Genomic DNA, 23,711 nt, shown 5'->3' on the forward strand with positions numbered 1-23,711 from the left:
TTAATACCAGAAAAACGTGGTATAATATGTGATTTCTTAACCTTGAAAATCCTTAAATGCTGAAAGAAAATACTACTTGTTTTGGTGATGACATCTGCACTATGAACAAAAATTTTAACGTGCTGCGTAAGAAAATTTTTCCGGAGCCCTTCAGGCTTCCAACATTACAAGTTCGTAGCCTGAATAATTTTTTCAAGAGCCCAGAAAGTGAGGATGAATCACCTTGTGATAAGTTCGGCTACTCTTTCAGAAATTTGGTTGCCTGTGCTGGCACGTAAGGCTCCCCAGGCAACCAGGCAACTGTTAGGCAGCAGCCTTAAGCTTGACGCATATTTACTCAAGATTGCACTCACTTAAACGAAGAACACCAATATTATTATTAATTTTGTTTTGATTATTCAAACTATTTCAAATTAATAGTTTCTCCAAAATTGAATGAACCAAACAAAAAATAAAACACAAGGACACTGTGAATATTATGAAGCAGTATGAAACGATTGGCATTTATTTGCAAGTCGAAAATCAAAACTACAACCTACATTACATGGCATAATTATTATGATAGCAAACATCAGAATTAATGATACCCTGTATAAACAAGAGGTGCAACTCAAATTATCGAATGTTGCACAAGGGGTCCCTCTCTGCTGGTAGAGCAGAGCCTGTATCATGTGAAGTTCTCATTTTAATAAAATAATAATATCTGACTTGCTACTTGCCCTTTCTCCCAGTCAGAGACTGAATTGCTAAGGCCACAGCTCAACAAGGTTGGGCCGAAGGAGCTGTGCAGCCAGCTACAGCTGTAGGTGCTAGGCTGATGAACACGGTCCATGCATGACCTCGGAGCACAGCACTAGAGCCAGATGGAATAAGCTGGGAGTTGATTTTGAAACTGAAGATAACAATGGAAAAACAGACTTACCCTTCACTGAAAGAATGATGCCTTGAAGTAACACACTTGGATGCTAGTTCAAATTCACTGTCAGATTTATATAGGAATGATTCCCGTCGTTGGGTGGGGACATGTAGTGTGAGCCTGTCCCCATCTGATCTCTCAACTGAGTCTTCCCCTTGGGACGAGTACTTTGATCGTTCACGCTTCCTTGGAAAGCTGCCAGGAAACAGAAAACAAGAAAAATTAATCAACAGACTCCGAAGAGTAAGGTCTAATAGATTTTACTCTGTCCAATGCCAGATGACTTTACTCGTCAATGGCGGGGGGGGTTATACAATACAATACATACTTAATCGACCACTCCCCATAGGGGCTTTTCAGGGCCAATAAAACACAATCATCGAAACAGCACAACAACAACTGTTAAGACTCTCAACTGGCTGGAGGCAAACCAGTTGGCTATTTACAAGTACATCCAAGAAGTTGAACCAGGGACTACCAGGAATAAATTGAACGAGTGGTCAAAACGAGTCTTGAACACGGGAGCTCCGGATCTCAAGGCAAGCACTACAACGACCACAAGGCCGCACTACCTCATATTAATGTTACTGTACATAGTTAAAGTTAGTCTGCGTCAAACCTTGAGATGCAAATTAACTTTTATAGTCATCGTTATTTCAACGTTTTGAAGCACTAAATACATAAACAAAATGGACTAGACTGTTTCAGTTTTAATTCTCACCAACTTGGAAATCATTCTATTGGCAGCAATTATTTCTAGTTCAGTATGTAACAAACACTTTAATACAATGTTGTTATCCTTAATAATAAATTAATATCAAGAAGACTGACTTCAATAATATTATCCGCTTAAAAACAAAAGGCACCTCCAAAAACAACAAATGCAAGTAGTACATCACTTTTGATTGAAACTGGTAGATACCAAGTCTTTCTCACTATCTACTACAATTAATTGTATTAGAGTATTACTGTTTGCTTATTTGGACGGCAAAACCACTGACTTGTGATTATCCTGGGGTGCTTTCAAACATTTCAGAAAAGATCTTTCAATTGAAAATATTTTGCTTTAATCGATTGCGCTACCAATGCAGTGACTTGCTGCGATCATGTATGTATCGAACAATGAATGGTAAGTGTCGCTTCGCTGATTCCATTGTTTTCAAACGCGAAGCCGATAGGGTTTTTGCATAGCTTATTTCTCAAAGATAAAGCTTAAATCGGTTAAAAAAATACCAGGGCATTGTTCTTAAGTTCATTTCCAGTCAACTTGCAAAATTTGGGCTAGTTTTGAGTAAAACTGAAAATCGACCGAAATTGTCACTTTAATGCTAGGTTTTTGCATCCAGCCCTTCAATTGACCTAAAAATTTTCGAATTTTTTTTCCAGAAAAGATCTTGTTCCATTGAACTTCCAAACAAAATTGTCAAAAATTTCTATTGAACGAAAAGTTCCCCTAGTCATACAAGTAAACAAGACTGTTTTCTAGCTGAATGTACAAGGCTGCAGTTTCCATGCAGCCGTGGCAGTTGTTTTTAAACATAGATGTAGTCCAGGGTCACAAATCAAACGAAAGGTTCTGAGCAGCAGTGTTGTTTGTTGCTTTATCCAAGGAGGTTCTAACGTCTCCATCTTTAGTCCAAAAGTGTGACCATACAAATGCTACTCAGGCTATAATACTTCTCATGGTACCAGTATTATGTTGCAAGAATTAAGCTATGGTGGTTGTACAGTAAATGTTTGTGTCTGAGGGTGAAATCCTGAAGTGTGACCATTCCAAATTGACATTTGCATCTGTATCAAGTCTGAAAGTGGGAGTAATAATTTGTACAAAAAATACTCAAGTACCACTTTTTTGAGTAGGGTGTTTATTTTACACAAGTCTGAAGAATATTCTTTCCCCAATGTGGAAGAAAAAGGAGTTAAGCTCCTTTGTATGACACTAGTAACAACTGCATGAGGATTCATATTAATAATTTCATTTCAAGTAGTTCATCAATCACCACATGTACACTGATATCAAATAATGTTTAAACTCTGTGCTGCAATTTGGTTGAAATACTTGACAAAGAGACTCACAGTTAAAAGGACTAACTTGAAAGGAGACATGAAGACCATAGCTTCCTACTTACAACAATAAATTTTCACTCTTCATTAACATGAATAGCGTAATGTTTTTAAGAATGGTCAGTGTTAAAATGAAATGCCTCACATATTTGGGTATTAAATTTCAGAAAACATTTAACCTCTACAAAGCTATTTAAAACATGTTCTTTTTTACAGTACATGTAAATAAAAACCATTTTAGAAGCCAGAAGCGACTAAAGGAGCCATTTTAGTCAAATATTTTAGGAAATATTCTGCCACTTAACTTACAGTAGGTCTGTATTAACATCAAGCCACCGACTCAAAGAGGAAGATCTTAGCAAAAATGCAAATTACTCAAACTGAAAACACGACTGTCTGAAAAATTCTTAAGCTTAAGCAATCATCCATGAAAAGCACATCACAATAAAAAATTCTAACTGTTCAGTAATCTAGTGTAAATGGAAAATTAGACACTGACTTATAAAGGTTCATGTTATGAAAAACAGTACTCCTTGCTCTATTCATGTACATGTGTAAGTTTACATATTTAGATTCAATGGATGTACAGGAGCTGGAGCATAAACCTTTTAATCACCTGTTTCTGTTGTGAATACTGGTAATAAACAAGCCACACAATTCTAGTCTCAAAGATTTAGTATTCAAAAAAAAGAATTCCTTCCTGTAAAGTGCTGATAACACACTTCACTCAAAAAAACAGTGTTACAGGCTCCAAACACATTCAATTTCATATTAAATGTCAACCTGTTTCTTGAGAAATCTTTGAAGATTCTACTCAAAAATTACTTTGAATAACTGTAAGAAAAATTAACCTTTGGGAAGAAAGGCCCAAACCATTTAAATGGGAACCGCATGACAAACTTCAAAAACTGAAATTTGCACATATAGCCACTAGATAATGACAGAAATACTCTGACATCTTTGTAGATTTTGGAATGAATTTTACATGGTACACAATTTTGTGAACACCTGTCAAGTCAAATCTTGCTAAAATATAGCCTGAACTACAGAAATATATAGAAATAAGAAAACGGAAATGTTAAAAAACAGACTAAAAGGAAGAAATACCATGTTGAGGTCTGTTTCCTTGAACCCACGGCCCCCATGTTTTTGTGCTCTATTAGCATTAGACCAGCTGGCAAAAACCGATTTCTGATCCATGTTGTGTTTTTGTCGATTTTCCATGTGTCATGTTGACTCTGTAACCAGCCTCTAGAGTAGTAGAGTTGATAAAGTCAAGTAAAAACTGAAAACATACATGGTTCACCCAAGTTTGCTTGAATATTTTGCTTTTCGGATTAATACATTGAGTAGAAGTTCAGTACAGTCCATATATGGAGGTGGTCCATTGTTTGCCATTATGGCAGCAGCTGTATTTGATGACAAAGACAGGAGACTTGCATAAATCAACCAGAATTATTATTAATATTATGTTAAAAAAGAAATGTTTAATGGCTTTCCATCTTGAATATTAAAAAAAATTGTTCAAAACCTTCCTTTTAATCCATGCTTTCCATCTTAAAGGACTTTTGCATGGTTAGGAAAATATAAAATAGGAAGGAAAATCATGATTATGAACATTGATACTACAATACACTCAGAAGTTAGCCAAAACTATTCTAAAAGCTCATTTTACAATGTAAGTTCCCCATCAATTAAAGCAAAGGGAACTGTTAAGCCTGAAATTTATTCCTTGTAGGCCATGTGATACAACAGCAATCAATCAAGCTTGCAAAAGCTACAAACACAACTGCATGCATTATTTATAATTTTATGTGCCATAGAAACAGAATACGTTTTGGCTGGAATGTCAGACTCATCTGCTTCTTACACTAAGCTATAAAACTGACAGACAATTACCTGTATCATTTACACCTTTTATCTGCACAAAATGCAGGGTAAACGTGTAAACTGCATTAACAAAGATGGCTGCATTCAACACAACATTAGCTAAGCCCGGATGATATGTAAATCTGACATCCACACTGCAGGCCCTCCTTGTTTGCATTCAATCAAGTGTAAATTGGTGACAAACAGTAGATTTTAAAAAAAAAACCTTCCAGTAATCAGTGGTTCACAAATTTAAAATGTTGGTCAAAAACGGATGTCTTGTCAAGTTTTTATCCTCTATAGTGGTAATGCTTTGATGAGCCATAACAATCAAACAATTTTTTTCCTTCAAAATGTTAAGACCAAATGCTAGACTACCATGAAATGCATCTTCTATCAATATCTTCTTGACATACCAATACCAACACAACTTCTAAAGTAACGCCACCACTATTGTCTTCTAAAGTACATTCTACTCCCTAATTATGAAAGGCCTATTTGAAAAGTTGCATTTTATATTCACCAACCAAATACATATCTGACTTCATTAAATTAAAATGCTATCGATCCTTTAATTCAAACATCAAATTTAAACATTCTTAATCTGAATAATTTGTAAAATGTTACCACAACATGCACCATCCCTAAGGCCTAGTTGAAAAGTTGCATTTTATATTCACCAACCAAATACATATCTGACTTAATTAAATTAAAACGCTATCGATCATTGAAATCAAACATCAAATTTAAACATTCTTAAACTGAATAATTTGTAAAATGTTACCCACACCATCAAAAACATGTACAATGTACATTAATTAATTGCTACAAAGAAAAATAAAGACGACCATGAAAGGATAAACATTTAAACAAATTAGCTTGATATGTCAAAAATGATGATAATTTGATTTGATAATGGCAACAATAATGACATTATAAAAATTGTGATAACAACATGGTAACAATTTTCAGAAAGGGTTACAAAGTCTGATACAATGACAGTGTAAGATTGAACATTAATAAATTATTGCTGCAAATTCGGAAATGGAAACTCATGACATGTAGTTGTTGTGGTTCAAAGTTTTTCTTGGTTTGAAATTTTTCAAACCAGTCCAATTTTGATTCTTCTTTGTCTGATATTCATGATCATAATATGAAACAAAGGGAAATCAAAATTGAACTGGTTTAAGAATTTTGGAACCAGGAAAAACCTTTAAGCACAACATGGATATTATTTTCTTTATGGGGACTTTGTTGCCTTCGGTCCCCACAACAAAAATCAGATCGCGACTTTGCAATGAATGGTACTGGAATTTGTCATGTTCGGCCCTGGGATCCACATGTCCCCCATATTGCTGTGCCTGGTATTTTTTGCAGGTTCCAATCTTTTCTTCAAAAAAAAAAAAAAAAGATTTTGTAAAAACATTAAGCATAGGAAATAAAAGTCAATTATTTAGGCTTCACTGTAAACTTGCCATTATTGTTGTTTTTTTCTTCTACAAAATTTAAGGCATATCACGGACTATTGGCTTGTTGAGCGATAAGCACAAAGCTTATATGTGAAGAAAGATGAAATCAATCCAACCACTCCTGCCTGGAGCCTTGCAAGAGTGTATCTACGGGAAGCAACAACATTACAATCACATTCATTAAGGATTTTGTTTGAACAAAAAATTCAAGCTCTTAGGAAAGGATAACAACACCTTGAATAAAATAATATTCTATTCCACGGACTATCGTAATGAAGACAAGTTTTCCATGACAATCTTGTAACTGATGATTTGAGGTTAAGAATAAATTTGCATAAGTTTAATTAATTAGAAAATGAGGTACATCCTGTAAATGAAAAGGAGATGGAAGCATAAATTTGGAACAAAATTTACATGTATGCAGTCATGCAGAAAAAATAATTCATTACATAAACACTACAGTTATGTTAAAAAAAAAAAAAAATTTAAACCCTAAATAAAAAGCGAAAATTCATGAAAACTTGGATGAAAAAAGAATGAAATAACGAATTCACGAAAGGAAAAAAGTGTCAGTCATTATAATATAAAACTATAAATAATAAAGTTGCATGAATACAAAAAAGGATCCATTCCATTTAACAAAAATCGGACGACCTCTTAATGCGAATCCACAGATTTCGGAAAAATTACATATGCATTTAAATGTGAAATTCTGCCCGCTCGTTTAAAAATACGAATCTCAATATTGCGCACATTTGCATCAAAAGTTTTCCACAATTTTCAATCATTAATTGGTTTAGTGCCACGTGTTCGGCCCAAGTAACAAAAATATTGTCAATCGCCAACTTTTAGCTTCCGAGACGAAAGAAAGTGAAGTCAAGAGACAATAGTTTTAACTTGGAAACAAACCAAAAGATTTACATTTTAAACCTACAATAGATTGACAGAATGCACACCAGCTGTCTATTTTGAAAACGTAGCGTACATGTGTGCTTGAATTTATTCGAGTTAAACTGTCATGGCAGTAGATAGTTTTCCGCCAAAAAAACACACAGTGCTTTAAAATAAATTATCAATAGCTATAGCTTCTGCTTGGAACTCATATCAAATTGATCCACCACATTCATAAACAATTCTCTTGAAAAGTTATCGTAGTAATATAACAGCACAAAAATGTTGAATAGACCATAAAATCTCCGATAAAAAAACGATTTTACGGTAATGTTCCCACAGAGCCACGATTCTTTGCAAGTGAATGCTTCTGTGATTACCGGTATCACTTTTTCCTGAACCGACCAACAAATTTAGCGGCCGGTGAAACCACAACATTTTGGCAAAATCGAAAACTAAACGTATGTTGACAGAATGTAAACAAACTCGCCGTGTCTTCTTACTAGCTCCGGGCAATATTATTTGTATTACGAATGAGTGAGCAGAAGAACACAAGGAAAAACAATAAAACTTTAAAAAGAGCTTTTCATGGAGACAGTGCCCTCGATTTCAACCTTCAAAATCGCACGTGTGGTGTAAAAACGTAAAACCACGTAAGTGATCGATAAATTAACACGAGCACACAAAAACTTTAAATTACAAACCTTGTTTTTCCCTCGCCTTCCGTTGACACTTCCTCGCCTTCGTCAGTGGTGAGGGAGATTTTCAACGAAGATCTTTGCGTTTTCCACGTTTCTGACATAGTGGAGGTGGTAACTGCGCTTACGTTCCTTAGAAGTGTCCAGTTTAACTACAACGCAACAAGAGAAAAAGAATGTTTACTAACAGCTTTGCGCATAATATAAAAGCAATGCCCCCGGGACATTTTCAGCGAATACCGATCACTGTTGTTTATTATACAAATTGAAGGATCTATGGCCTCGTACGGTAAACGACAAAGATGCAGTTCATTTCAAGGAATTGTTATGCATCCACGAAGAATTATCGGTGATTAACCTACCGGTGTATAGCTTTGGATCGGATAAAATTTTGTCCCTGCTGCAAAAGACACCGATCCACGGTTTCTACCTAGAGAGGAGACAGATCGAAGACTTGATCTGACCGTCTTCGTGGCGTTCCTTTCACGCCGATCAAAGGTTCTCAAACAAACACCGAGTAATCCGAGAAACACAATGTGGATTACATCGTAGAGATCGAATTGAATGAATAGCTGTTCAAATGAAAATTTCGCCAAAGACACCCAAAGATAGATCAGTTTAGCAATCATTATGAGCTGATTTTTCGGAGAACCGTTCGAGTACCACAAGCTGCCTCCTCAACACTCAATTTTAACTAACGAGTGACATCACAAGGACACATTAAGTGCTGTAATTAACATAAGAAAGACAATGTCACGACCAGTATTTAAAGGAGGATTGTTTTTTAATTTCATATTTTTTGGTCCATTAAAAAGGCTTCAAAGTGGAAAATTAGAATTAAAGAGACTGTCACCTCAACTGGAAAATACAGTTTCTCACACAGCGCCAAATTAACTGCACGATTGATTCTGTCCCTCGATACTCGATGTATTGGTTCTTATTTCAAAATCATTAGATGTCTATGAGTTTATATGACAGGTCATTTACGAGAGAAAGATAATAAACCCGAAGTGACCTCCATCCACACCAAGCCATTGTGAGATGTGAAAGCAATTGAAGGACACGGAAATATTTGCATTTAAGAGTATCAGATTTGATCGGAAATCTTCTGCAATTTACATAAAACCGAAAAATAAGCTATGCATAAATGATGTTCATAGATCGCTGTCCATTAGCTATTGATCCTTCGCAAAACAGAGCTCTTTATGAATATCATATCTGTCATTCAAAGGAGATTACCATGATAGAAAACCATTGACCCCTCTAGAAGCTAGGCCAGCGAAAACAAACCAAGAATGTTATTCAAGCGTAACAGTAAATTGTTGAAGGCTGGCTTACTAGTTTTACAAACACGAGGGTTTTTTGGGATTTGTGTTATAAATTTCCCTTGAAAAAATCAGCTATAAGTCGATATTAGGCAAGCAAAACTAATTGTTTACGGAAAGGTACAAGGTTTCACGAATTATTTCAGTTTTGTTAGTTCTGGTTCACGTCAACTCTGTTCAAATTAAGTCAGTAATGTTTCAATTTTCGCTTTACTTTATATATTGATAAGCTGTGTTGGTGTGAGGAAAAGCGCCGCGGGCCAAAACATGCCATACGATCTGCTGAAAAAGATTATAAAATACAGTGATCAAAACAATTTTTGCAGAGTGGATTGCCCAAGTCAAAGACTGATTGCTGAACAAAATTTATAGCATCTGGGAGCTACGAAAATGACAGCATTTCCACCTTTTTAAACAGATGCACATGGCGCTGTCAGAACCGTCAAGATGAGGATTGTAAAATTTAAAATGGTCATGCAGAGCTTACGTTTAAGTTTTTTTCTTTTGTATTTTTTTTGGAAGAGAATGTCGTTATATTTTTACGAGGATTTTGGAAGTTTTGCTTTCAGAAAAATTTGGTGTCGCAGAGTCGCTTCGACACCGAGTACACTGAACTATTCAGTTGAGCGATTTGTCTTTTGGACACGAAAGATCATGCAGATGTAAGATCATGATGGGCCAAAAACCAAAAAAAAATTTCATTTCTTGAAAAAAATATTATGATCACCCGAAATTTCCAGCGTTCGATACAGGTTTGTCAAAATGAATATTCTGAAAGCTTAAAAATTAAACGGCCGGGCGAAAAAAAGAGATAAAGAACATCTCTTCTAACTATGGAAGCTTTCCATTTGACACGGACCGGCCTACAACTTGAACGCCTTTAAATTCAGTAACACACTTCGAGGATGTATATACTCCCCCAGAAGAATGCGAAGGATTATCATGCAAGTGTTTCCTTCAAATTGTTGCATTTTCTCTGCAAACTGATGGGTCTGGCCGGCCGGTTCTGACAAAAGGAAAGCGCCCTATGACGAGTATTACCTCCTTTGAAAAAGTCGTTGCTTCATATTTTCGCTGCTTCGACATGTCGAGGACAAAGAAAATCGTGGCTTTGCAGGACAGGACTGTGTTACAGAAAAATCAATTGATTTCACAAGTTTCTATAAAGAAATCATTCTCGCTGAACAAAACGCCGTAGTATACCAAAAGATGTCCATAAGACTGGAAGCCAATCCAAAGCAGCTGTCTATTCTTAAACAGGTGTTCATTGTCTGCTCATTGGCTAAAGGAACTTACTGACTAACTTCTTGTAAATTGCCCTTTGCCGAAACGGCTTGTATTCTTTCAAATGCGTGATTAAGAAAAAGACCAAACAAACAAAAAGAACAAAAGTAATTTTAAAAAAAATAGTTTTAAGCTGCAGAAAGGGCTCGATTGGCAGGGGGACGAAACGAGTAGAGAGTTTGTGTTAACATATTTTCCTTCCACGCGGATACTCTGGCGTTGAAATCAATTGAAACATGTACGGGCAAAACCAATGTTTAAATTTTAGATTAAAAGCTAAACAAGTGTTTTCCTATAAACTCATGACCTTCTTCGTATTTTTTTCTTTTTTTTTTTTCGAGAACTAAAATATCGGGGTCGCTCGTAGGACTGTAACGCGAGAAGACACAGGGTGAAAAGGGGGCGACGTCTTTAAAGAGAAAAAAATAATTTGATGGAGGCGCTTTCCACTCAAGAAAAATTTGTGAATCAAGCCCAAAGGAACGCGGTCAATACACAAAAATATTGACTACGGACTGAGTATAAAATACCGGATGTGAAAACACTGTCATGCTAAAGTCAGGTTAATGACATGGTACAAACTAGTAATTATCATGAGTAAGTGGAATGCTGCCGAGACGTAGGGATATGTAGCACATGATGTCCTTGTTAGTTGTATGTGGTTATTGAAAAAAATGAGTTGGTATGGAATCGTGTGACTGTATGCTGTAGCTTGTAAACCTCCAGTCTATATAGGTTCGTTTGCATTTTACAATGAGTAGATCCCCTACTGAGAAGCTTTGTTCCTAGCAGGTTGATCCAGCTGATTAAAACAGAAACATTTGTTTTGACAGTAAAATGTCATAACAGGGAAAACGAGATTATTGACGGCTATAGATGGTTTTCAATCACGCGATGAGACCGCCATGTTGCTGCACAAAACAAGAGCAAATTGCATTATAATAGAGTCAATTTCCCAAACGACTTTTTTCTCTATTGTTCTGTCCACCAACATGGCTGCTGTGACGTCCGGTGAAAACCATCTGCAGGGTATTTTCACTCACGTGATCAGTAATGACGGGTGCTACGTCACGGACAGACGACGCTGACCAGTGATGCAGCCGTTAGCTGGGAGGAGGATGTTAACCGCACTCCCAAAACGATTGGAAATTGAACCGAAGGTAACATATGCAAACGACTTCCTGTGACAGAACGTTTGACTTAAGAGGAAAATATTGACTTTAAAGGCTCTTGCCTCATTTTCGGCGGTCCATATCAACATGAATTGTGGAGCGGATCCTTGTATTTCGAAAACGAATGACAACATGCGACTGATCCCGTCCCTCACTTCATCTCTTTTGCAGCAGACATTAGATCCGAGGCTCCGGTGATTGAGCGACCTTTGAACTGGAGATAAGCGTATGCGCATCTGGTTTTGAATCGGTCGCGTTATTTTTCATGTGCACAAACCCATAATGAAAAACTCAAACATGCTCCGTCATTCTTTTCTCCAGTCTATAAAGCCAAGGTTCATATCTATCAAAAACCAGTTGAAACAGCTTTAAGATGGAAAAGCAAGTGTAAGAATGACAGAATTCCATTCACCCTCACTTTCCATCCTCATAATCACGCAGTCAAAAGCATCATTCTTAGTAATTTTAAATTACTCCAAAATGATCCCGAGACTGGTAGAATCTTTTCGCAACCTCCACTTATTTCATTCAAACGCGACAAAAAAGTAGGCAACTTTTTAGTTAGAAGCGCGCTCAAAACTAACGAGCAACCCGGCACTTTCAAATGCGCGCGCTCACGATGCAAAACTTGTCTTTTCATTGTTAACATTAGCAAGATATCGGGACCTAAGCGATCTGTTAAGATCGCCGATCGTTTCACATGTACCTCCGCAAATGTCATTTATTGCATAACCTGTACGTTATGCAATAAATTATACATTGGTGAGACAGGTAGACGACTAGGTGACCGATTCCGCGAACACCTTCGCGATGTTGAGAAGAATGACAAGGCTGCCTAACCACTCCAAAAAACACATGGCTACCTGCGGCCTTTCCCTACATCTAGGTACGACGGAAAGCCGCAAGAATCTGGAACAAAAATTCATCTTTCAAATCGGCACCCTTAATCCTCACGGTATTAACGAGCGCTTTTCATTTAACTATTATATTCCTATTTTTCACGTTGCCATGTTACCATGCACCAATAGCGTAGCTCCTACTCTACTATAAAAACTACGCGTAACCCATAATCCCTCGATTCGCTCTGACGAAGGGCTAACGCTCGAAACGTCAGCTTTTAGAATCTCTGTACGGTGGCCAATTTACATTATCAACTCCGTTGATAAAACCAAATTTTTGTATACTACTTCCCCACCGACGCAGCACCACAGTTTCTTTAGAAACTACCCCTTCATTCATATCTTATTGTGAGCCTTACATTTTTACATACAGACTGCTCACTTGCCTTTATTGGTACTTAAAGCCCTTCGAATGCACGATCAAGCAACCATTGTAGATCCAATAGACCGATTCGGCTAACTCAATGCTATACCTAAAACAATTTGTTCCAAGTATTTCCATATCATTTAAATATGAATGCTATACATTATCATGCAAATGCAACACACAAAGAACCTTAACCCCGGAAGATTTGAATTGGGTACAACATTGCGTTAGCCGAATCGGTCTATTTTTTCCCATCTACACTAAACTTACTACTGCTTGCTAAGTTCTGCATCGTCCTCGTTGGACGTATAAACAAAAGAGAGATCGAAAGTATCTTAGACATGTTATTTATCGATATCTAAGGGCGCTTTCCCATTGTCAAAACTGGCAGGCCAGACCAGTTAGTTTGCAAAAGAAAACAAGAGTTTGAAGGAACAATTGTATGATAAGCCCTCGCATTCTTCTGGAGGAGTATATATCCTCGAAGTGTGTTACTTTGAAGGAGTTGTAGAGTTAGTCCTTCCAAATGCCAGCTCTGGCTGGTCTTTTCTGTCAAAAGGAAAGCGTTCTAAGTTACCGCTTCCCTCTTTTGCTTTATACTCCGTGGTTATCCCTTGGAGGATACTTTGTGTTCTATTCACAGTCCAAGATAGAAGTTATCCGACGCAATTGCTTCCTTACCTTCCCCTTGCTAGTTGGGAATCTCTACCACTGAGCTTTGAGACGATTTACGGGGGTTGATATAACGATAATAACATTGATTTAAAACGGCGACACTTCCCAATTATAGTCAGGAACCGAATTGACAAATTATCGCATAACCATATGCTTCAGTCCTCAACAATCGATCTAAGGCGGATAGTGTCGGATTGAACTATTCAAACCTTGGGAAATACAAAGTACTACAGACTGTAGATGACGCTTTACAAAGAGCACGAACATATACGAGGTCATCCATGGCATTCTCACATGGAGAATATACCGAATACAAAGCCAATGGAAAAATCTAAGTGAAGAAAACCGCGCAAGAGACCGGGTCGAGGTCAGGGGCACCGCGCCTTACCGGCTCTGCCTAGTTTCCCGCTCGAATAATCTACTCGTTTCCTGGTTCCAGTAAAGACCTACCGCCTGTCTTTTCGTCAAACGAAATTGCAAAAAATATACTATCTACTGTTGTCTTGTTAATAAAATCAATATGATAAAAATAAAAATAAAAATAAAATAAAAATAAAACTATTAAAATACGACCATACAATTGGCGAAAAATTGCAAACCGTACTGTTTTTCCCAGTTCTTTATGTAATTATAAGTGTAGGATTCGAGTCGGGTTTTTTTTTTTTTTTTTTTTTTTTTTTGGGGGGGTGGGGGGGGGGGTTGCGCTGTGGTTGCGCATGCGTAAGATTTCTTTGCCTCGTAGAAGGCAGCCCAAGTAGGATTCGAACTCGGTATCTCCTCCTTCAGAGGAAATCGCGATGATCGCGGGCGTACTACGCGACAGATCGACGGGGAAATATGTATTAATGTGTGCGTGACCGGAAACGAGTTTTTGTGTTTTCGTTGTACGCAATGCACTATGTATGACTCGGTAACACATCTTACCGGGCTAATAGCATAATTTTATAATTCTACCGGAATTCTGGGTATTGTTTGGAAAAAGTACTTTTAGACACCATCGTAGAAAGTTGTAAAGCATTTGTTTAGTCGTTTTGATTGGAGTCAACGCCGTCAACAACAGTTTTCACATATTCTACGATCGCACACACCCGGGGGGGGGGGGGACTCCCATATGGAACAGACGGGGATGCTCGTCGAAAATTTTGAATTTAACCCCTAAAGAAGACCATCTGGGCGTGGCTCAAGCTTTTTGTGACCGCAAGAGGAGACTAATCTGGGCATGGCTTAAGGAAATTTGACCCCTAAAAACAAGTTGAAAAGAAAATTTGACTTCTGTTTCTCTTCGCGTAATTCTGTGTTTCTTCGCGGAACCCTAAAGGAGACCTTGGCGGCTTAGAATATTGGCGCTTTGCCCTGAACACCCTAAGCGCGACCAAAATCAAAAATTTACACCCCTAAGCGAGACGACGAGCATCCCCGTCTGTTTCATATGGGAATCCCCCCCCCCGGGCGCACGCAGCCATAGGGTTGGGTCACGGAATGTGGTCTTTGGGCTACGGTATTGAACAAGATATTGCAACCATAAAAAAAGTCACTTGGATACCGTGAATTTTAAAGAAAATTGGCTAAAATCCCTGCGAACAAAGTGTAGGCTACCCATAGCCTTTTGTTAAGTAAGGTAAAACCTTCATTAAAAGGCAACGGATTTAGCCTTAATTAATAGACTAATTCGGGATACTACAAAAATTAATTAATAACATATTTGTAATAGATGAGTATTTACAAATCAGTAAAAAATAAAAAAAAGGTAAATCCTACAGAGTCTAAAGGTCTCCAGAGTGCTACTGTTGTCACGAAAGTTTAAATGTCAGCTAGTCAAGTCAGTTAAGCTAGGCGAGTCTCTTTGACTTTTAATAAGTTCTGACCATGAAATGGGTACGAGATATCTGATCGAGCGGTTGCCATAACGCTATGTAACAACGTTCATTAAATAAAAAAGAATTTCACTTTTCAAACACCTATAACCCAACGTTCGTTGCTACAAAGACTTAAAACTTCACTAAGATCTATTTCGGAGTGAAATGGTAACGTTTAGTTAGGTGCTTCCAAGCATCGGATTGCAGTTATTCAAGTTCAAGTTTATTATTTTAAAGTACTTTAGCTATTACGAAAGAATCACTCTTACCCGCAAATAGCAACTGCTAATCTAGGCGGACTGAGTGAGAAATGAATCTAATTACATATTAAAACGAATGTTCCTTATTACCGAATGATCCTTACTTATTTTTATTGTAATATAGATGTATTTTTATATACATTTATTTGCGTTTTCTAAGTGTGACGTAATAGTTGGTATGCCAACATAATCCTCCTCCTGTTTGAGAATTTGAAAGAATGGTAGTCTCGTATTTTATTCTTTAAGCATGACTTGAGTAATTTCCTTACATCTGGAGGGATGCTATTCCATATTATTGGATATTTTGATATATTTTGTATTTTGCTTTTCCTGTTTAAAAACCTTCTTTTTAGAATATACATAAAGCAAAGTAATCAATGGCTTTCCAGGGGGAAAAATGTTTGGAACTTTCGAGGAGAGAAAATGCTTACGTTTTGGACACATTGTGAAAGCAGGTTTGAGAGAAAATTCCCTTGACCAAGGAGAAACTGCCCCACAGGCTACCGTCTGCGGGCTTTGAATCTCACAATATATTTAAACGAAGAAATGAAAAAGGAAAAAAACCCGTCTTGTTGCTTTCAGTCAAAATTAACGATGAATGTCGAATGAAAAAGGTATTCATCAGCGAAAACAAACCATCATTTACCAACAGAGATGCCAGTGAAGATGGCGTCCATTTCACCAGAAGGAAAAAGATTCTGGATTCACTAGAATGAAGAATCTAACCTATTACCTCCATACCTAAAAGTTCTCTCAAAGAGATCGTTGAAGAACCTCTTCATCGAAGTCCCTTGAAACTCTTCAGATGAATAAAATAATCCACTTTCGATATATTAAAATTCAGTGCCAAACAAAAGGCATCATCTCTAGGTTCTGGGGACTAAACTCGTACAAATCCGTATATTTATTCCCCAGAGCCTCGAGATGATGTCTTTTGTCTAGGACTGAATTTTAATGTATCGAAAGTGGGCTATTCACTTGCACAATTTGTCAATAGTCGATTAACCTTTTAGGTAGAAAGTCTCCAGCTGTGGTTATGTCCCACTGGTGTCAGCCAAGTGACGTCAGCGAGAACTATGTTGCAATTAAACCACGATACAAACTGGAACGGCATTGTTTCAAACACAAAACTCCAAAATTTACTTGACTGTTCTTTGCTTTAGGGGTGATAAAAGGATTTCACACAACAGTTGTGAGAGTTCCCGCGCATATTGACAAAGCTGTTGCATGATTTTCCTTCACAAAATATCAACGAATGCTCGAAGTACTTCGTTCAAGTGCGAAAGGATCTTGCAGGTGTTAGTAACCGACACTTTAACGACAAACAGTAACTAAAACAAAGAACCCGAAATTTTAATGTTTTGATGAAATGGATTAAATAAAATGCCAATATACCAAAATGAAAACCATTCTTTCTCAGCCATAACAACACTTCGTAATGAACTGTTTGTTTTGACTAGATCACATCTCGCAGTCACGTGGATGGATTAGACGAAGAATGAGAAATGCTATTTCTGTTAATCAGAACCTGGAACTTTCGCTCTATTTCTTTACAGTAACAAGAGGGTTCGTTCACCTTGGAGAAAAAATCCGAATATTGTTATCATGTGGAAACTCCTTATTAATGTATGGTAATTTGCGCAAAAACAATTAAATGCTTACAATAGATGAAATAATAAAAATAAATTTAAAAACACTGATAATTGCCTTCTAGGAATTGATGATAAGTTGGACCAGCAACCGACTTAACATTTCATCTTCTAACAAAGCATTGATTTCTTTGGAGTAAAAAAAAAAAATGCAGGTTTGGTAACATCAGTGATAAATTCCGCTTACAGCTCTGGAGGACTTCAAGAATATCACTCTCTAGCACTTACCATTACAGGATTCCTGTAAAGCAGCTTTCAAGAGCTTTCGACCAAGACGACGTTATTGGCTACTTTAGCCGATATCATTTTAGAACTGAGCCGAAAATGATATAGACCAATAAGAAATAATGAGTCTTACATCTAAAGACTGCTTAAAACCATGGAACAATTGGGAAAAAAAAAAATGTGCACACAAGAAAGAGGTACATGTAGAACATAAAATTAGCCAATGAGAAATAGATGCCAATATCCGGAGGATGAAGGCTAAACGAGGAAAAAACGCGTGCGAGCCAGTCTTACAATGCTTTTAAAATATTCATTGGGTCACGGGGCCTCCAACTGCCAGTGTGAAGTGCCAACAGAGTTCTTTAAGCCAGAAGATCCGATTTTAAAGGCGTCGCCAAAAATAAAAATAGTGATTGAGAAAAGGGCTCTCCTATCATATCATATATTTTTATTTACCCTCGGATTTTTAGAGTAGCTTGGTGTAGCTAATATATCCGAGCATTTACCCTCCCAACCATGATACACCACAGAAGACAGACCACAACACCGGGAACTACATGCCCTACTCTTTACGACAAGTGTGCGGGTTCTTTCACGTCCCACAGGATTATGAACATTGAAGGGTTGTGAGACGGGACCTCCGGCTTATCGTCCTTATCCGAGACTAGAGAGTCTAACCATTTGCAGATGTAATTACAAGGGCAGCACTTTCTCCTCAGTTATTTAAAGACCCTGAGTGTTCTCAGCCTTCCTTCGGTGACTTCGTACCAATCACAACAGAGACAGAAAATCCAAGGGAACAATTTATTATTATAACTAGAGCCTCAAGCGCGGGAAAACACAAGGAACGTCGAGCGATATAGTTCAACATTTAAAAAATTCGGTATAGGGGTAAAATTATTAAAAGAACCAATTAAAAATGAAATCTTAAGCCTGCTGCTTAACGAGGGGAAAATGCAATGCCCGCGTTAACACAGAGATTTATCAACGAGTTTACGTCACGGCAGGCGTCAAATGGAAAGTTACTGCTTGCAAAAGCATCAAAAATTCTCTTGTACTCGTGTCACTCTTTTGGGGAGTTACTTGGTATTTGTAGATAACAAGGTACGGTTTAGGATTTAAGTCTCGCAGCGGTTTACAATTCTTTCTCCGGCAAGGGTAAGCCGATCAGACGTCAGCTTGTAAGCGATAAATTAGCTTCAGTTAAATTAGTTTCTTTGTTTTTTGGAAAAAAACACAAATTTCAGCCTGAGCGTTGAAGTAAACACTCTTTGCTATATCAATTCGTTTTTTTCTTCGGCCAATCACCAGGCAACGCCAAGGCAGAATTAAAACTGTGAGGAAATATACGGGAAATTAGGAATGCATGTTAACTTCATTTGACAAGGTTAATTCACCATTTACAACTTAAAATACGATTATTCCGAATTACATCAAGTACAATGTAAATCTAAGTCTAAAGCATAAAAAATCTGGTTACGTCTAAAAATTCATAATTCTGTAGTTATTGAAGAGGAAAGTACGCGTGGGCTGATGAGAGACATTTAGTGATTCTGCCTGTCAAGCTGTTCTCTTGCGGTACTGAATATAACTTTTTTGGTACTAATAAAGCCGTCATTTTTGTCACTGTCTAAGAAACTTTTAAAAGCAATGAGCAGAAGGAGGAAAAAACCGCCCATTTTAGTGCCTTAATACTTGTCTATGGCTTAATAGCCCAAAATTACCAATCACCTTCTTCCCTCTGTGGTCAAATTAATTTTAAATGACGCGATTACAAGCAATGAAAATTCGACCACGATCACCTGTGTATATTTTTTTCATTTCCTAGCCAGACCACAAAAGAAAATTAAGGAGCAATAAAAATTTATTGCTTTCTTTTGTCATTCAAAAGAAGAACAAAGTCGCATGCCGAAATTTATGTTAGAATTTAATATCAATAAAAAAACATCTAAAACAGCAATACTTCCTGAACCAAATTCAATTCTGATCCGATATAAACAAGATTAATTTAGTTTCAGCGCGGATGTAACTCTGACATATCGCTATTAACGAAAAAAATACAGAAAAGAAAAAAATGGAAGAGAGAACAACACTTCCTTCATGTTCAGGTGATTAGCTGTGATCAAATATAAGTACAGTATCGGAAATATAAAGATTTGTAGTTAGTTACTGTACAGCCAGGTCAAAGAAACGCTTGTCCTTCAAATAAATAAACAAATATAACTCCGTCTGCATTCAGAAAACTGATATTTTTCGAACAATTGCAGACTTTCGCTTTGTTTCTCAATACCACAGCGCTCTAATGGAAATGATACGCCTACAAATGGATGAGAAAATGAAAGAAACACTTACCCGATTAACAATTTTTTCAATGCAACTGAATTTTGTTCTCCAAAGGTTGTGATTCCAAGAGCTTAAGTCCAAACACTAGCCTTTAAAATTCTACCAACGAAATGAAATATTTTGTCTTAAAGATAGCTGAATAAATTACGTGGGTATTAACTGCTCAATCATGGTGGGTTGACAAAGCCAAGTTTTCCACCAGCTTTCAACCGGCTTTCTGTTAAATTTTAACTTGTGAACGACTGTTAACTGAACCAGCGCTTCACTTGGACCGACCACGCTTTAGAGGAACTGGCAGCGACTATAAATGCACATTTTTCCTTCTTAGGAAGTGTTTCACCAGATGTTCGTTTACAGTAGATCGCGTCTTGTGTAATTTTAATCAAGCGCAGAGATTTAAATGCATGAATATTGTTGCCACCTCTGAAACACACCTGTGCTTCATCCCCCATTCTCGTTCCCAGAACCCTCCTTTTCCACGGCCACGTGGTCGGCGAAATGGAGGGCTCTGGTCGCACCTAACAATTCAATTTTTTTTTCATTTCCTGATAGAAAGAGTATGCGCAGAATGAATTTAAATTACAAGCGCTACTCATTACATTTTACCTCCGGTCCACATGGCAAGAACAACTGGAGCAAAGCCCGCTTCACAGAAGATTAAATAAAATCTTTTGAAATATAGCGACCACAAAGCTATGACCACGCCGTAAAAAGCGCGCAAGTTTCCTCGAAATCACTGCGTCGCCTGCACCTAGCTTTGGCGCAATCAAAGGCTTTTCATGCGCTTCTTCGAAACAATCCATGCACTGAGGAAGCAGCCAATATACCACTATGCCCTCTTCCCTTTGTTAGGACTGATAAATTTGAAAGTATTGCGCATACTCTAACGGATGTCCAACATTTACGGATATCCGGTATTTAGCTTCATGACTTTCATTTTTCTTGTTGCTGTATTTAGCAGAGACTACTTGTTTTTGAAAGGCGGCCCGCCTAGAATAGCCGCTTTGCTAATTGCGGGTCACCTAGGACTGTAATTTGTCATTTTTAATTGCAATAAACTGATTGAGTGATTGATTGAATGATTGATTGATTGCGGATTGATTGATTGATTGACAAGAGCTCTACGCTTCGCAGACCACGTGACCAAAAGAAAGGGAGGGTGCTGGGGACGAGAATATTCATCCCACATTCAATTTACGACTCTTGACATGTCTTCATTTGATGCGCGGAAGCTGAAGATTAAAAGGCGCAACGAATGAGAGAGTTCTTAGATACAAATTAAGAACTTTACATCGAAGCATACGCCGTGCGCTTTACACGTTCTTCGTTTTTTTTCTTTTCAGCGGGAATAATTCGTATTACGTCGGGTTTGCCGAGGGGCAGTGTTGGTGTGGAGGTAAAAGCATTCGCCTTCCACGAATTCTATTGCCGAACTCGAGGTCAGGTGCAGGCTGAGTTTGTGGTTTAACGATTCTGCTCCGAGAGGTTTTTCTCCAGGTATTCCGGTTGAAATATAAGTACTACAACTTTGAGAGCTTTCTTCTGGTTCTTCCGGTTTTACCCTCAGATTTTTTTACCCCTTTGATTTGATTTGACTTGCTCTAATTTGATTTGATTTGATTTAAAGTCTCCCCAAGAAGTGGAGCTTGAGACTTGAATAAAGTGATTATCATCATCATCATCATCATCATCATTACCGTGACTATCATCATTACGTATCTTCAACAAAATCATCATCGTCATCATCATCATCATTATTCATCGTCATCGGCGTCGTTGACGTCGTCATCATCATCATCATCATTATTATTATTATTATTATTACTACTACTACTATCGAAGGAAAACAACATTCCCGTCCATCCACCGAAGGTACGTCTTAAACAAATAATACCTTGTAGGATCACTATCCGGGAATTCCACGTGCTCATGCGCACTGGGGACTAAGGTCAACACTGTGGCCCTCATTCGGGCCTCCTATCATTGCGATCGTATGTGGGTTGAGTTCATTCTCGTCACCAGAGCCTCGGATCTCAGGTCTGCGCATGACTCTAGGCTCTGGGAAACTCTACATTGTAGCACATGCGCCGTAGGGTTCTTACAGCCACAAATTGACTATTTGAACCTTACGGCGTCTGCTCTCGCCTCGTGCTAACATAAATCCACCAATCAGATAATGTTTTACAGCGGTTATCAGTAACACGCGCCCCTCAACGACATTTTTCCACATTCGAAAATAAAATTTAGGTTGACGTCATTCAATCGTTTCCATGACGAATACAACTGCCGCCAAGAGAACAGAAGTATCGTCATGGAAACATTTGATTGACGTCCACCTAAATTTTACTTTCGAAATATGAAAAAAAGTCGTTGAAGGGCGCGTGCGACAGATAACCGCTGTAAAGAGGGTCTGAATGGGGGGGGGGGGGGGGTCCACATGCAACCTCGTTCCCAGTACCTTTTCCCTGGCTTGGGGGTGGGGCGGGCAAGCTTTGTCGGTTGTCGGTAAATCCCAGTTAATTTTTTTGTCGCTAGTCGGTAATTTTTCCCTCGTTTTGTCGGTAGTCAGTAATATTTTCTAGCCCTTTGTCGCTAGTCGGTTAACCCCATTCACACCCTCTGTAAAGAACATCAGCTATTGATAATTAGCATTTTTTCCCGTAAAATCCTCCATTTTACCGTTATGTTTCTTGGAATGACAATTGTTCCAAGGAAATATGGCCACTGTGAGTGAGTCACAGATGTTTCATTTGCCAATATTTGATGACCACTAAGCCAATAAAAGCTCTGGAAAATGTAATTTAAGGGTTTAGCCTCATGAAATTGCGGGCCTCCTCTTTTTTAGTTTTTTATTTTATTTTGCGGAAAACAATGTTCAGTCGATGGTGAAGGGAAATCGCAAAAAATGTTCTTAACATATGGAATGACGCAAGTTTGACAAGAAGGACATACGGAACTCAGTTTTAACCAAGTGGCGCGTAACTTCAACCCGATATTTCAAACCGGATGTCATATCTGAAAAAAAAGACTCACCAGTTGCAAAAGGTAGCGGAAGTCAACATGCACCTGTTCTGTTATACCCCATTAAAAATGGCAGTATAAACAGAAGAATTTGCCACAGCGTGTTCTCTTTGGCCACCTTTCACTCAGTCAGACATTGCGTTCGTGACAACATTCGAATTCGCACACTGGGAAAATCATAGTCGCGTGTACAGCGTAGGGTGTACGTCGCACTTACGTACGTGCGCAGTGTTTTGAGTGGCGTTTTCCACTTTTTTTATCAGCTATGCGTGTAATATCATCTTACAGCTCCCGGTTGTACATAGGTCGACCGAATGGCCTCACAGTGCATCGCTATAACGCAGACAAAGTGTACATTAATCCTATCAGATCGCCGGTATACGCGGTAATAAAGAAATCTATCAGCAACTTCGTTTGACAAAGTCACGAGTAATCCAATGATCTTTCAAGCCCCGCAAATCGAGTTCAAGTTTTCGATAAACGGAACATTACAACGAGACGTTCAGCTAACCAAGGGGTCTTTCAACGCAACATGACCTCATTTGAATACACAGACAAAACAACTGATCTGCATAGTTAGGTAAAACAAAATCAAACTCGAATTAAAGCCTTGATGGTGAAACTACAATCCGGGTCAAAAGACTTCGGGACACTTGTCAAATTTTGGGCGAAAAGTAGACAATTTACGCTTCCTATCAACGCGTGTTCTTCTTTCGCTGCCTTTATCG

General features: G+C 37.9%; 1 protein-coding gene across 15 annotated transcripts in view; it reads right to left on the reverse strand.

Moving 5' to 3' along the window:
- LOC138023726 (3',5'-cyclic-AMP phosphodiesterase 4C-like) overlaps positions 1-23,711 on the reverse strand; it is a 72,391-nt gene that overhangs the window by 24,928 nt on the left and 23,752 nt on the right. For 6 of the 15 annotated variants that reach the window (XM_068870771.1, XM_068870777.1, XM_068870769.1 and 3 more), the window contains 2 exons: positions 7,914-8,059; positions 923-1,111 (listed from right to left, as the gene is read on the reverse strand). In XM_068870771.1, coding sequence (XP_068726872.1) covers positions 923-1,111; positions 7,914-8,011 — 287 coding nt within the window. In that variant the 5' untranslated portion in view covers positions 8,012-8,059. Of the gene's footprint in view, positions 1-922; positions 1,112-4,087; positions 4,331-7,913; positions 8,060-8,269; positions 8,606-10,273; positions 10,411-19,971; positions 20,062-23,711 lie in introns of those variants that run through there. The other 9 variants (XM_068870770.1, XM_068870772.1, XM_068870776.1 and 6 more) reach the window with 5 other exon arrangements.

The sequence above is a fragment of the Montipora capricornis genome, chromosome 11 (genome assembly GCF_036669925.1).
Source record: "Montipora capricornis isolate CH-2021 chromosome 11, ASM3666992v2, whole genome shotgun sequence".
NCBI lineage: Eukaryota > Metazoa > Cnidaria > Anthozoa > Scleractinia > Acroporidae > Montipora > Montipora capricornis.